This window comes from Astyanax mexicanus, chromosome 2 (assembly GCF_023375975.1).
Source record: "Astyanax mexicanus isolate ESR-SI-001 chromosome 2, AstMex3_surface, whole genome shotgun sequence".
Lineage (NCBI taxonomy): Eukaryota > Metazoa > Chordata > Actinopteri > Characiformes > Acestrorhamphidae > Astyanax > Astyanax mexicanus.
In genome coordinates, this window is record NC_064409.1 from 73,863,679 (window position 1) to 73,878,949 (window position 15,271).

The window sequence follows — 15,271 nt, forward strand, 5'->3', positions numbered from 1 at the left end:
CCTCACATATTTACACTCCGGTTGTTTTAATAACCTTTTAACTCTCTTATTAACATTTTAAGCTCCTTACAGCACGGAAATATCCACTGAATTACCTATAAAATGTATTTATCTGGTACTCTTTGAATTTACCGCAGTTTCTACTCACAATAGAACAGCACAGACGAGAGTTTATCCAACTCGTGGCTCATATACACCAGAAACACTGAAATAAGGGTATTTTAGGTCCCTTTTAGAAGGTTTAAACAGCGTTTTTACTGAAAATATGCACCAGAAAATAGTGACTCAACACCTGCTCTAGGCACACACTAACTCTTGGAGAGTGCAAGGTAGAGAGAGAAGGAGGAGGTAGCGTTGCCAACTCTTCAGTAAGGAAAGTAACGTTAGCTATTGGCTGTCCTAAAATTCGCTAAATTACGACATCATCTTATTTGCATAATACATGTTTTTAAAGCTGTGAAGGATAAACGTTGTGGCAGAGAAAAAAGTGAGTTAAAAAAACTAAATATGATAGAAATGTTACAAATGAACTACTTTTTATATAGGCAGTCACTTCTTAAAATAATTTAATTTTTACGTAAATTACATGAATCAGTTTTTTGCTGTGTTGTTAAATGTTATTATAAGAGCAGAAGTTTTTTCAGGGTTTTCTTACGTTTTCTTTATTTTTAAACCTATCATAGACAAATTGTTCAATGGTTCAATAGATATTTAGCTTTTATATAAAGAGGCAGACACTGTGGAGGAGGTGAGTGACAGGCTATGTGGTGAATGAGGTGAGTGCCTGACTGAGACAGTGTGAGTTCAATTCAGTGATTTCTTTTTGTGTCACACTGAAGACAGTTATATTTACATCTTGCTCTTTAAATACGGGACGGGGTCAGTCAGCAGCGGCCGTGGGCACGAGCAGTTCATTTACAGCGGTTCACGGCAACACCCACTGCTCACTGAGGACAGTAAATGAGGAGAATGTGTGTTCATTTTAGCCAAAAGTCTCCAATAACACCACAAAATCTCGCTAGATTAGTTGGTAGTCGCTTTTTTTTTTTTTTTTTTTTTTTACAACAAAGTCACTAGAGGGTCTGAAACATCGCTAAATATAGCGATAAAGTCACTAAGTTGGCAACACTATTAGAGAGAGAAGGAGGAGGAGGGTGGGGAGAGGGGAGAGAGAGAGAAAGGTGGGAGGGGTCTGCAAACTACACAGTGCTTATTTTAACAGAGTTACACTTAGAAAAGTCAGTCTACACTTCTTCTCCAAAAGCAACACTATATCAGGATAATGGAGAACCTGGAACCTTTTGGGGGGGATGTTTGGCCTGTTAATGTGAGCAGAACTCCCTGACTACAGAAACAGCACAATGCTGTAGCACATGGGGGTTAATGTGTTTTTAAAGGTCATTGGCTTGGGTATAGTATTACAGGGAAGTGCACCATCATTAAAGAGCCCTGCAGCATAATGCTTAACTCAGGATGACTTTGAGTGTGTTTTGGGCTTAAGAATGATTAAACATTTGTCATCACTATTAAAGATAATAGAAAACAGAACAAGAGAGGCAGGGTCAAAGCAGACTGCATTAGTTCTCCATTTTTTTAAGCTGTTTGCATCCATTTTCAGCTTTTGATTTTAAACATACTGTATTTTCGCACTATAAGATGCACTATCAATGAATGTCTATTTTCTGGTCTATTTTCATACATAAGGCATGCCAGATTATAAAGCACATTTTAAGCAACACTAGTAAGGAACAGGGGTGTCGTAATGTTTTCAGACTAGTAGCTCTCCAGCCCAGATGGTTGTTGAACCCAATTGCAGACCAGTTGATCTAAAAGCAGGTAAATCGAAGAAGAAAGAAAAATAAATAAATATATAAACACACTGCTCCTCACGCGGGATCGAACCCATGTATTCAGGGTCACATTCCAATATACTACCGCTGCCCAGGCTAGTGAATTGTGACACAGCCAGGAAAAAAACACCCTTATAAGGAGATAGGGAGCCCAAGAACGGGCGGGAAAAAGGGGGGCCGGGTAGAAACAAAAGTCACGCAGAGCCTGACAGAGAGACAGGGGAGAAATGTACATTAAAGCTCACCAGAAAAAACATTTTATTATATATTTTTTTCCCCATTATCAGTCATTATAGTTCAAACAACCTCATGGGCCAGCTGTACCAACATTAGTTTCCAGCTGCAAATTTAAGTCATACACAAACCAATTTCTAGCTGCAGTTTTGAAAAGAAACCAAAATCAATTGCCAGCTGCAGATTTTATCCATGCATACACCAATTTCTAGCTGAATTTTAGACCATATGTCCAACAATTTCCAGTTGTAGTTTGAAGGACTATAGTACAGCTAATATTTAATACTTAACTAGGTAGTAATGTACAATACTAATTAGCCACAATGCTTGGATCACTAAACCACTGAAGGTGCTGGGTGTGATGGGCAGTGCTGCACCACTGGCCACCAGCAGGGGAGCTGGGCAACAGAGGGGAAAAAGAAGTGGCATTGGGTCCCGAAACTCCAAGTCCCAGAATCCCCAGCGGTGATCAGTGGCAACCAGCGACACCTGTGCAGCACTCTATATAAAGCCCAGTCAAACCACTCATTCTCGTCGCACCTTTAAAGAGGGGTGACCGGTAACAGAGGGTGTAAGAAAATAAAATAAAAGAAAGAAAGAAAGACAGAAGAAAATAAAAGAAAATAAAAGAAAGAAAGAAGAAAAGAAAAGAAAAGAAAGTCGCACAAAAAAGATATAAAAGAAAGTAAAAGTAGAGGACTGAGCTGTGCTCAGTCCGTTTTGAGTTTGATTGTGTTTTGGTTTGAGTTATTTGAAGCTAAAAAGCTGTGTTTCAGTTGTACAAGCCATTTTGTGGCATTTCCTTTGTTCTGTTTCCCGCCTTTTTTTGTGCACCTCTTTGTTTTCCACCTATTTTCCAGTTTCCTCTGTGCAAACCAAGTTCCACAAGCACACCCTTTTGACACAAACAATATTTATAAATATCAGAAACAATTGAGTAATCAAATAATTATAAATATACCTAAGCAAACATATATGACTAAAGATATAAATTATTAAATACATCCCAAAACAAACAACCATTTTGCTCTGCACTTGGATCCAACACCACCCTATCCCGTAACACTGGGTGCCTGTAATTTTATTTTGTCATCTTAGTAATAACTTTTAGACTTTTCTTTTCTTCAAAAGGAAACTGAAGCTTTTCCCAGTGTTGTAATGTGACCTTCCCAAAACACAAGCTGGCCTTTTGAAGCTGTTTTGGGTTTGGCCTTTACTCACACACAAAGACACCAGTCTTTATTTGCAGAGTGCTCTTTTAAAGGAAAGACCACGTCTTTTAAGGAAACCAGTTATCTTTTCAATCTGTCTTCCCTTGTTCGTTGTCTTTTTTTTCTCTTTGCTATGGTGATAGTGATCCCGGCGTGCTTTTACACAAACAGGGCATTTGCTCATAGGGAGTGATGTCTAAAGTGTCTGTATGACCTTTCAGAGTTTCATTCACTTTCACTGCTACAGATCAGTTGTCAAGGATTGAGAAACTTTCCATTCCCTGACACTTTTGTGCAGTTTCAGAGTGTATACACAGTTTCAAAACTGTGGAAAAAAAGGGTGCTATACTTGCTTTCGTTTTTATTACTAGGCCTTGGCAGACTATTTAAAGGGCAGGGCGAAACAAAAAAAAAGGGCACCTACTGCATCACATGGGGCCTGTACATCTAGAGGGGTGTGGTTAAAACCTAAATCATAAATGGATGGAACAGATACTTTAGGTTTAGGAGCAGATATATGTTTTTACACTCCCAAAAAAATATAAAGCAAAAAAATCGAGTGAAAATAACTTTTTTTTGCTTTAATTTTGGACACCATGATAAGAATAACTTGATTGCTGACTTTTCAAATGACTTAAATTAAGGTAAGACCAATTAACAGCAATGCATCCCACTCTAAAAGTACCTTTTAGCAAATTCCTACTGGAAAAAAATTAAGGCATAGGGCTTTATTTTAGAAGTCTATAGATGAGCCATCAACTGCGCACAGCACAGCTTGATTTAGGGTGTCTTTGCTATCGTAACGACAGGAAAAGTACACCTAGTGTGGTTTGAAACGTGCAAAAGGAATGTACTAATTCTTATATTTAATCATGGGTGTGTTTTGGGCGAAACAAGCAATAAACCAATCAGCGTGTCACTTGCCATTCCTTTTAAGAGCCAGGTGCGCATTGACTTTGGCGGATTGCTATTTTAACAGAGCAGTGCTTCTGCACTTCAGGTTGGGGTTGGGTGCTGCTGCGTGTGGTGTGGTGGTAATAAGCATGGGTACAGTGCTCCTGCGTACCTGAGATAGGTATAGACGTCTGACGGTTGACTGTTGTCAGGGTTTTAACCCTTTTAGATCCTGCATCACTTCATGAAGTTTCTTTTTTTTATGTTTTGTTGTACAGAACACTAACTGAGACCTGTTTTCCTTCAGAATAGATAAAATACCAGCCAATGAAACAGTAGCTTAGCCCCGCCCACTGCACTGGGCAAAAAAAAAAACTCTGCAACTCAGACATTAGGGCATGTCAGTAATACAGAACAAATGAGGCGAAGTAGTACAAGCTTATTTTTACTAACCAAAGAATTAGAACACTTTTTTTTTATTTAGAACACTTTTTATCATGTTCAGGAATAAAAAAAAAATAGTTAATTGGATTAATTTTTTTATAGATTTTATATTAGTAGTAGATAGTAGTGTCTTATTTTGTGTGCATTGCAGACAGAAACAAAATTCAGGTCTGAAGGGGTTAGTGAATCAGTTAGTGAAGCACCTGTGTTTTCCGCTGCCAAGATAGCAATACACCAGACCACCACGCCCATTAGTGTAGATATATTTACAAACTGTGGCTTTTTTAATAGCGCAGGCGCAAGGCATGAAAATAGACTGTTTGTGGGGTGTAAGATTCTAATGAGCATCACTATTTTTCCCATGAGAAAGGCAGGCAGTAGGGCACTCTATAGGGCAGTGCTTTTGCAGCCATGTGGGCACAAATGGGGGCGGTTGCCCCCCCTGTTCCCCCTGCCAGTGATATCACTAGTGTAACTGTTCAGGATTGTGGTTCAGTTCAGTTAAATTCCCTCACTTCTCTTCTCTTCCAGACATAATGGAAATCACTCCAGCCCACAATAACGGAAGTCATGGCAGCCTGAACCACATGCTGCGGACTCCGCCCTTCTCACCACAGCACCCGCAAGAACAAAGCCTCCCCGGCCAGTGTCCTCTGGCCACCCTGGTGCCGACTAATCCACTGGGCTGCTCATGCCCTGCACTGGTACCCAATAACACACACTTAACCATAACTTTCATAAGAAACATTATTCCTCTTGTACTGTACAGGTTTGGTTCATATTGTCACATTACAGGAGTGGCAGAGTAACAAGGCCGGGCACGGCTACAGCAGACACAATAACAGAAACAAAACAGAGACTTGTGCTAGTGAGTAACACAAGCAAAGTGGAAAGTGGAAAAGTACAAACACAGACGAGAAAAGAAACAAATTAGAGCAACAGTGAGACAAAACAAAAACAAAAAAACACTTCTTTATTTTGTGATAATTAGAAAAAAATATTATATTGACATTACAAGGATAATAAGTTGTGATCATGAGTAAAATATTTTAAGTTGAGCTCCTGAAAAAAGTACAGTACTAGTCAAAAGTTTGGACACACCTTTTTACTTAGTGTTTTTCTTTATTTCTTTATTTAATTTAGAAAAACATATGGAATTGTGTAGTAAACAGTTAAAAAAAAGTGTTGGTCCTCCACCTGATCCAATCCCCTGATCTAAACCTGATGAACTGAGGTGGTGATTTGAGGTGATTTAATTGGGATGAGCTGGAGCTTCACAGCGTGAAGGAAAAGCAGCAGCTATTGTTCAGCACCTCCAGGAACTCCTTCCTTCAAGATGCTGAGAAAACTATTCCAGGTGACTCTCCCTCATGAAGACACTGAGATTAAAATACCAAAATACCAAAGTGTGCAGATCTGTCCTCAAAGATAAATGTGCTACTTAGAAGAATTTAAAGTATAAAACATAATCTGGTTTGTTTAACAGTTTTTTGTTTAAGTTTACTAAATAATTCTGCATGCATTCCTGAAAAGCTTTAAAATAGTAAAAAAAAATCTATCATAAAAGGTGTGTCCACACTTTTAACTTTTTACTGTATATCTTGATTGTAATAAAAGGGTATTTTATTCTTAAACTCGTAAAAAATTAAGGTTGTGATTATGAGAAGATAATAAAAGTTTGGAAATAATATGAGAAATATTAAGTGAAGGCAATATCATTAATTGCTGAGCATGCAGCAGCAAGTGTCTTAAACCCATTGAAAAAAAAAAAAAAAAAATATATATATATATATATATATATATATATATATATATATATATATATATATATATATATATATATATATCTAGAGTTTCATAGTCTCTTTTTAAAGTGCTGACTACGAGTCCGCGCAGCCTCAGCCCTCCGCTCCCCAGTCAAAGTCCTCAAATGATGGCGGAGGCTGAGTATATATGCCTGTCTCAACTGGCGGCTCAATCAGCCCTCATGCGGGCCAGCTGAGACAGGCATGGCTTTGCGCTCTGGCGTGGGGCGGACCCACAACTCCCCCGCCTCCTCACGCCACAATATATATATATATATATATATATATATATATATATATATATATATATATATATATATATATATATATATATATAATGAAAGCTGATAAATATATAATAAACTCTGATATATATATAATAAACGCTGATATATATATAATGAACGCTGGTAGACCGTCCCCGGCTCGGTGAAAGCAGCTCGCGGGCCGGAGCTTTTTTGCCACCTTCTCCCCCTGACACTTTAAAGCCAGTCCGAGGCCGGTCGCGCCGCTCCTCTGTGGAGAGAATGCGCCGCGCTGCCTGCCAGTGGTCGGCCTCCCCTGCGCGAGCATATATATATCAGCTTTTATTTTATATATATATATATATATATATATATATATATATATATATATATATATATATATATATATATATATATATATATATATATATATATATATATCAGAGTTCATTATATATATATATATCACTTTCAATATATATATGTATCGCTTTCATTATATATATATCACTTTCATTATATATATATCAGAGTTCATTATATATATATATATCGCTTTCATTATATATATTTATCGGCTTTCATTATATATATATATCGCTTTCATTATATATATATATATCAGCTTTTATTATATATTTCCTGTTTGGCTTGCCATAATATATATATATATATATATATATATATATATATATATATATATATATATATATATATATATATATATATATATATATATATATATATATATATATATAAAAAGCCGGCTTTATCAGTCGCTGTGCTTCCCTTTTGTAACACCCTTAGTTGAAAAAAGTGCATTGTTCCTGAAATATTGCTCAGTTAGAGTGTTTAACAATGAACTCATAGCCACCAAAATCCTACGAAGATGAGACAGACACACACACATATGCACAAATGCAATTGCCAGCTGTCAGGAGAAAACATTTTCCAATTGTTACTTCCTCGCCAGTCGTCTCCAGCTGGACTCCAGGTGACACTCCCAGCATGTGCTCAGCCAAACTCGCCCAGACTGTTCTGGAGAGTCCTGAAACGTCAAAACATGGAAAAACTTCACACCCTTTAGGAAAAGTACCCTGGCACAGCCTAGCAACGGAATTCAACCTCTGAGTTATTCAACCCATTCATTACCCGTTCAGTGAACACATTACATTTATCCCATAATCCAATTAAAACATGACTAGTGCAGTTAGCTGATGACTGATGTGGTTAAATAAACAGCATACTCACATTTCTTCAGATCAGATGAGAGTAAGGTGTGCTCTTAACAAAATCAAAACGATCTAGATAGATAGATAGATCATTTCGTGTTTATATGGATCAATAGATGGATCAGACAGACGGACGGACAGACAGACAGACAGACACACAGACAGATAATTGGGTGTTTATATGGATCAACAGATGGATAGGACAGACAGACAGACAGACAGACACAGATAGATAGATAGATAGATAGATAGATAGATAGATAGATAGATAGATAGATAGATAGATAGATAGATAGATAGATAGATAGATAGATAGATAGATAGATAGATAGATAGATAGATAGATAGATAGATAGATAGATAGTTTGGTGTTTATATGGATCAACAGATGGATGGTACAGACTGACAGACGGACAGACAGACAGACAGACAGACAGACAGATAGATAGACAGACAGATAGATAGATAGATAGATAGATAGATAGATAGATAGATAGATAGATTGGTGTTTATATGGATCAACAGATGGATGGGACAGACAGACAGACAGACAGACAGATAGATAGATAGATAGATAGATTGGTGTTTATATGGATCAACAGATGGATGGGACAGACAGACAGACAGACAGACAGACAGATAGATAGATAGTTTGGTGTTTATATGGATCAACAGATGGATGGGACAGACTGACAGACGGACAGACAGACAGACAGACAGACAGACAGACAGACAGATAGATAGATAGATAGACAGACAGATAGATAGATAGATAGATAGATTGGTGTTTATATGGATCAACAGATGGATGGGACAGACAGACAGACAGACAGACAGACAGACAGATAGATAGATAGATTGGTGTTTATATGGATCAACAGATGGATGGGACAGACAGACAGACAGACAGACAGACAGACAGACAGATAGATAGATAGATAGATAGATTGGTGTTTATATGGATCAACAGATGGATGGGACAGACAGACAGACAGACAGACGGACAGACAGACAGACAGACAGACAGACAGACAGATAGATAGATAGTTTGGTGTTTATATGGATCAACAGATGGATGGGACAGACAGACAGACGGACAGACGGACAGACAGACAGACAGACAGACAGACAGATAGATAGATAGTTTGGTGTTTATATGGATCAACAGATGGATGGGACAGACTGACAGACGGACAGACGGACAGACGGACAGACGGACAGACGGACGGACAGACAGACAGACAGACAGACAGACAGACAGACAGACAGACAGACAGATAGATAGATAGTTTGGTGTTTATATGGATCAACAGATGGATGGGACAGACAGACAGACAGACAGACAGACAGACAGACAGACAGACAGACAGACAGACAGACAGACAGACAGACAGACAGATAGATAGATAGTTTGGTGTTTATATGGATCAACAGATGGATGGGACAGACAGACGGACAGACAGACAGACAGACAGACAGACAGACAGATAGACAGACAGACAGATAGATAGATAGATAGATAGATAGATAGATAGATAGATAGATAGATAGATCATTTCGTGTTTATATGGATCAATAGATGGATCAGACAAACGGATGGACGGACAGACAGACAGACAGACAGACAGACAGACAGACAGACAGACAGACAGACAGACAGACAGACAGATAGATAGATAGATAGATAGATAGATAGATAGATAGATAGATAGATAGATAGATAGATAGATAGATAGATAGATAGATAGATAATTTGGTGTTTATATGAATCAACAGATGGATGGGACAGACAGACAGACAGACAGACAGACAGACAGACAGACAGACAGACAGACAGACAGACAGATAGATAGATAGATAGATAGATAGATAGATAGATAATTTGGTGTTTATATGAATCAACAGATGGATGGGACAGACAGACAGACAGACAGACAGACAGACAGACAGACAGACAGACAGACAGACAGACAGACAGACAGACAGACAGATAGATAGATAGATAGATAGATAGATAGATAGATAGATAGATAGATAGATAGATAGATAGATAGATAATTTGGTGTTTATATGAATCAACAGATGGATGGGACAGACAGACAGACAGACAGACAGACAGACAGACAGACAGACAGACAGACAGACAGACAGACAGACAGATAGATAGATAGATAGATAGATAGATAGATAGATAGATAGATAATTTGATGTTTATTTGGATTACCAGATGGATTGGACAGACAGATGGACGGACAGACAGAAGGATAGATAGATAAGTTGGTGTTTATATGGATCATCAGATGGATGGGGCAGACAGACAGACAGACAGACAGACAGATATTGTGTGGGTCTCTGGAACATCTCATAGTGGTTTAAGTAATTAGGGAAATCCCCCTGTTTCTTAGGGGATTTTTTCCCAGTGGGTGCACTCATCCCCTTGTTCTCACGACCGCACACAGTGCAGACCACATCAGTGGAGCTGCAGGTATAAAGATTTCTGTTGTTGAGATTTTAGATGTTGTCTGCTCCTTGTCAGGGCATGAGCTGATCTTACTGTGTTTCTGTCTTTCTTTCTTTCTTTTCTTTTCAGAACGGCTCCAATCCCAACTCTCGACTCAACCTGACTGACGCTGAAAGTAATAATACTCTTTTTATTATATAGTAATAAAACATCTCACAATACTACATCTTAATAAGGGTGTATACTGATACTGTATTTATTAGAATAAATATTGACATATATATATATATATATAAGTTATTATCAGAATATCACAACAAAAACATTTTACAGTAGTAACACTTTTCATTAAGGGTCACATTTACCATTCCTCATGACGGTAATAAACATTGCTAAATTGTTTATTAACACACCAACTAAATGTGTATATATTATTTCATGAAATTATTTACTTTAATGATATGGTCTATTTATTAATAGTTTTGAAACAATAATGTTTGTCCTCTTAGCTCAGTCTACTCCTTTTACATCTTTTATGATTTTTTTCTCTCTCTCTTGTGGTGCTATGTCTTCCTTTCTTTTTTTTCTTTTTTAAACATTTTTTCTTTCTTTTCTGTTTTCTTTTCTCTTCTCTTTTCTCTTTTCACCACTTTTACCGGTCACACGTATTGACACTAGTTAACACATTATTACACATTAATACATTTTAATGCCTAAGAATGTTGTAAAAATTATTGAGTTGAGACATGTACTGTTTTAATGTTAACGATAATTCATGTTTTTTCTCTATTTTTCATTCATCAAACAACAAAAACAGGCCTTAAGTCACCTAACAATAATTATGTATTTTATGTAATTTTATATATATATATAAAAAAAGAAGGATACATTGTTTAATATAGTACATTTTCGCACTAAGTCCAATCTGTAAATGGGTCTGAATCACCAAAGTTATCATAGTCGTCCACTAGGGGTGTGCCATATTGTATTGTACGCGATAATACCGCCAAAAATTTTTGATATTTTGAGCGATATTGTACCCTGAAATATCGTGCCATATCACCCACCCTCAATTATCATATCAGGATACTACTGTTATGCTGTTTTTAGCAAAAGAAAAATTCACATTGTTCTCATATTCTATTATATATCTACTAGAGACAGATTATATCTGTCCAGTATGATTTATTTTACTTTAATCCTGGATATATGGAGATGTGTAGAACACATTATTAGTACCCTGACATTCTGGATCATTGACTTCTGTTACTAATCTGAGTAATTTTTGGTATTTTTTAAAATCTCAGTTAAGGGTGTGCCATATCTTATCAGGTGCAATAATTAAAAAATAATAATATTCATTTTGTTGCAGTAGTGTATTCTTGAAATACATTTTTTTAATACAGTATTTCGTCATATCGCCAAGAGTATAGTTATCACGAAAATACCATGAAATATCGTGATATTATTTTAGGGCCATATCGCCCACCCCTAACGTCCACTCTTTCTGTTTCTCTGCTTTCTGTCCACTTCTGCTCTCTTTAATCTCCAAAGATTTAATCTCCATTTTGATTGCTCATTAGTAAGTTTATATATATATATATATATATATATATATATATATATATATATATATATATATATATATATATATATATATATATATCAATATATAAAATATATAAATCAATAGATGAAAATACTCTAAACTCTAGAAGGGTATTTTCTTTATCCTCTATAGTTTAATATTCTGCATGTTGATCAAAGTATAAGCTTCTATGGGTAACACTTTCTATGAATGTCATCTTTATTAGATGCTATAACCACATTCATAACATATTATAATGCATTCATTAAGCATTATAAACATGGCTATAAATATTTAGAAAAATGCTTAACCCATTATAGCCATGTTTATTAAGCATTATGACCTGTGATCATAAAACATTATAAGCTGTGCTTAAAATATATATGTTAAAATAGCTTATATCTATTGTTAATAATCTAGTCCTACAATGAAAGTCTGGCACTTTACTTTGAGCGCACAAAGACCTGTTATAATACATTATAGTTGACTATAATTAATGTTATATTCAAGACAAGCACAATTTATGAGTTGTTAAAAAATATTTTTATAGGATTATTTAGGGTGTGTTTATAAGTTGGAAGTTTTTTTTAGTCATGATAAAGTGTGTAAGCTGGGACTGAGTTTCTTGGTATTGATGTATAACATGTTATAAACACAGCTATTAATGCATTATAATCACAGTTCATAATGCATAATAAACATGGCTATAATGAATTATACATTTTTATACGTATGTATAGCCATGTTTATAATGCGTTGTGAATGCATTATAATGTGTTATGAGTATGTTTATAGAGTCTTATAGAGATGACATTCATAGAAAGTGTTACCCTTCTATGTTATGATCCCAACAAGCTTTGCTTATCTTCTGGCTTGATGCTCATTAGTTTGGTCTGCAAACCTGACAGCAGAGTTCTGATAGTATTTTAGCGGATGTATTGCCAGCAAAAACAATAAAAATAATATTAATAAATTATATAATGGATAACAGATGTACCCACTCAGACATGGCAAATGTAAAAGTTTACTTTTTAAAAGTGCATTTTAAGGGCACGCATATGTCTGCTTTAGTTTAGGGGGAAAAACTGAGGGCCTGATTCAACACATTCTAATGGTTTCTAATGGTTCCTCACACCTCCTAAACCTGCCAAATATGTCAGTTATCTAACTAGAGAAGTTAGTGTGCTTGTGCAGTAAAATCTCCAGCTGTGTTGGAAGCTGGCCTCACAGGACTGCGGTTACGTAACTCAGCTTCGTTCTGTAAACACTGGAACCCACTGGAGGACTTTTGTGAGGGAAAGGGGGGCAACTGCCCCCCCTGGTGTCCCCATGGTTAAAAAAGCCTTATTAAAGTGTTCTCTAGAGTGGTAAAAACAGATAAAATGCCATGTTGGCTGCATAACTTGCTGAAAAAAGTGACGTACCGCCTGTTTGAATTCCCAGTCTTAAATTGAATTATGACAAAATGCTTCTAAAGCAAGAAATGTGTTATAATAAAATGTGGGTGCCCTCTTTCTAGTAGTAAAAGGTGCCATCATGAAATGTCTTCTGCTAAAAATGTCCAAAAGGGAGCCCTTTCCATTAGAAAAAATGGGATGAGGTGCTGAATAGAGTTCTTGAGATTAGCATAATATTGTAAAGCTATTTTAGTTTAGAATATAGGAATGAAGATTTTTAAATACATAGTGCATCAAAGATTTTTGCATGCTGCAGTATGTGGTTCTATACAATGCATAGTTGTCCAGTTTCATAAAAGCTTCACACACAAACAGGGGTTGGACAATGAAACTGAAACACCTGTCATCATTTTAGTGTGGGAGGTTTCATGGCTAAATTGGAGCAGCCTGGTGGCCAATCTTCATTAATTGTACATTGTACCAGTTAGAGCAGAGTGTGAAGGTTCAGTTAGCAGGGTAAGAGCTTTAACAGTTTTGCTCAAAATATTGCAATGCACACAACATTATAGGTGACATACCAGAGTTCAAAAGAGGACAAATTGTCGGTTCACGTCTTGCTGGCGCATCTGTGACCAAGACAGCAAGTCTTTGTGATGTATCAAGAGCCACGGTATCCAGGGTAATGTCAGCATACCACCAAGAAGGACCAACCACATCCAACAGGATTAACTGTGGACGCTGTAAGAGGAAGCTGTCTGAAAGGGATGTTCGGGTGCTAACCCGGATTGTATCCAAAAAACATAAAACCACAGCTGATCAAATCACGCAGAATTCAATGTGCACCTCAACTCTCCTGTTTCTACCAGAACTGTCCGTCAGAACAATAAATTATTGTGCTCTAAAACCAGGTGTTTCAGTTTCATTGTCCAACCCCTGTAGCTTGCCTATTTCTTGAATATAAGTTTTGCCAATAGAATAGGACTCTCTGGAGCAGATAAGCATGAACCCATTGGCACCAGAGTTGTGTAAAAGGGTAAAAGTGTGTTTGTAAAATGGTACATGGATGCATATTTTGTATGTATGTGTGTGTGTGTTTGCAGAGGCTGCTAGTGAGAAGAAACACCTGATGTTTGGGAGACCCCGAGTCCTGCAGTCCCTCTCTGAATACTGTCTTCTGCACCAAGAAGGGTTTATCAGTGCCTACAGCCGAAACACACACATGCCTCTGTGGAGCTCATTTACCGTGGAAAAACCGGTGAGAACACACACACACACAAAGATACACACACACATACAGATTTCTTTTCTTTTATTAGCTTTTTGCTTTTTTTCTCATACTTACATTTTTCAGATTATCAAAAAACTTTAATATCAGACAAAGATAACCTGAGTAAAGATAAAAAAAACAGTTTTTAAATGATGATTTAATTTAATAACCCTTTCAGACCCTGTGTTTATTATTTTGTTGCACTAAGCACTAATTGAGACCTGTTTTTAATCAGAATAGACTATAAACTAGCCAAAAAAAAGTTTATGAGCCAATGAAACAATAGCTTAGCCCCGCCCACTACCCACTGGAAAAAACAGCATCAGAGCCAGAGAGGCCATAAAAAACAACTAATTTTTATTAACTGTGAGTAATTTAGAGCACTTTTTCATGTTTATGTTTGTGTTTAGGAATGGCTTGTGAACAAAAACGTCAATATCGGTACCACTTTAAAATAAGACTACCTTTATAAAGGGTTTAAAAATGGTTTACAACTAGTTTATCAATGGTTAATAACTAGGTTGTAAAAGCCTTAAAAATCATTAATAATCAGTTATAACACATACAGAGAAAGTGCAACAATATAGATGGCTGTGGGTTCACTGTTTGGCAAACAACAGGTCATTGTTGCCCTTTCTACGCA

At 36.6% G+C, this 15,271-nt stretch overlaps 1 protein-coding gene across 1 annotated transcript in view; it reads left to right on the top strand.

The window, feature by feature from the left end:
• The window catches only part of LOC103042226 (venom phosphodiesterase 1), a 115,281-nt gene that overhangs the window by 77,122 nt on the left and 22,888 nt on the right, over positions 1–15,271 (top strand). Inside the window, exons 18-20 of the mRNA XM_049475242.1 lie at positions 5,165–5,337; positions 10,506–10,551; positions 14,462–14,616. Of these exons, the coding sequence (XP_049331199.1) occupies positions 5,165–5,337; positions 10,506–10,551; positions 14,462–14,616 (374 nt within the window). The remainder of the gene's footprint in view (positions 1–5,164; positions 5,338–10,505; positions 10,552–14,461; positions 14,617–15,271) is intronic.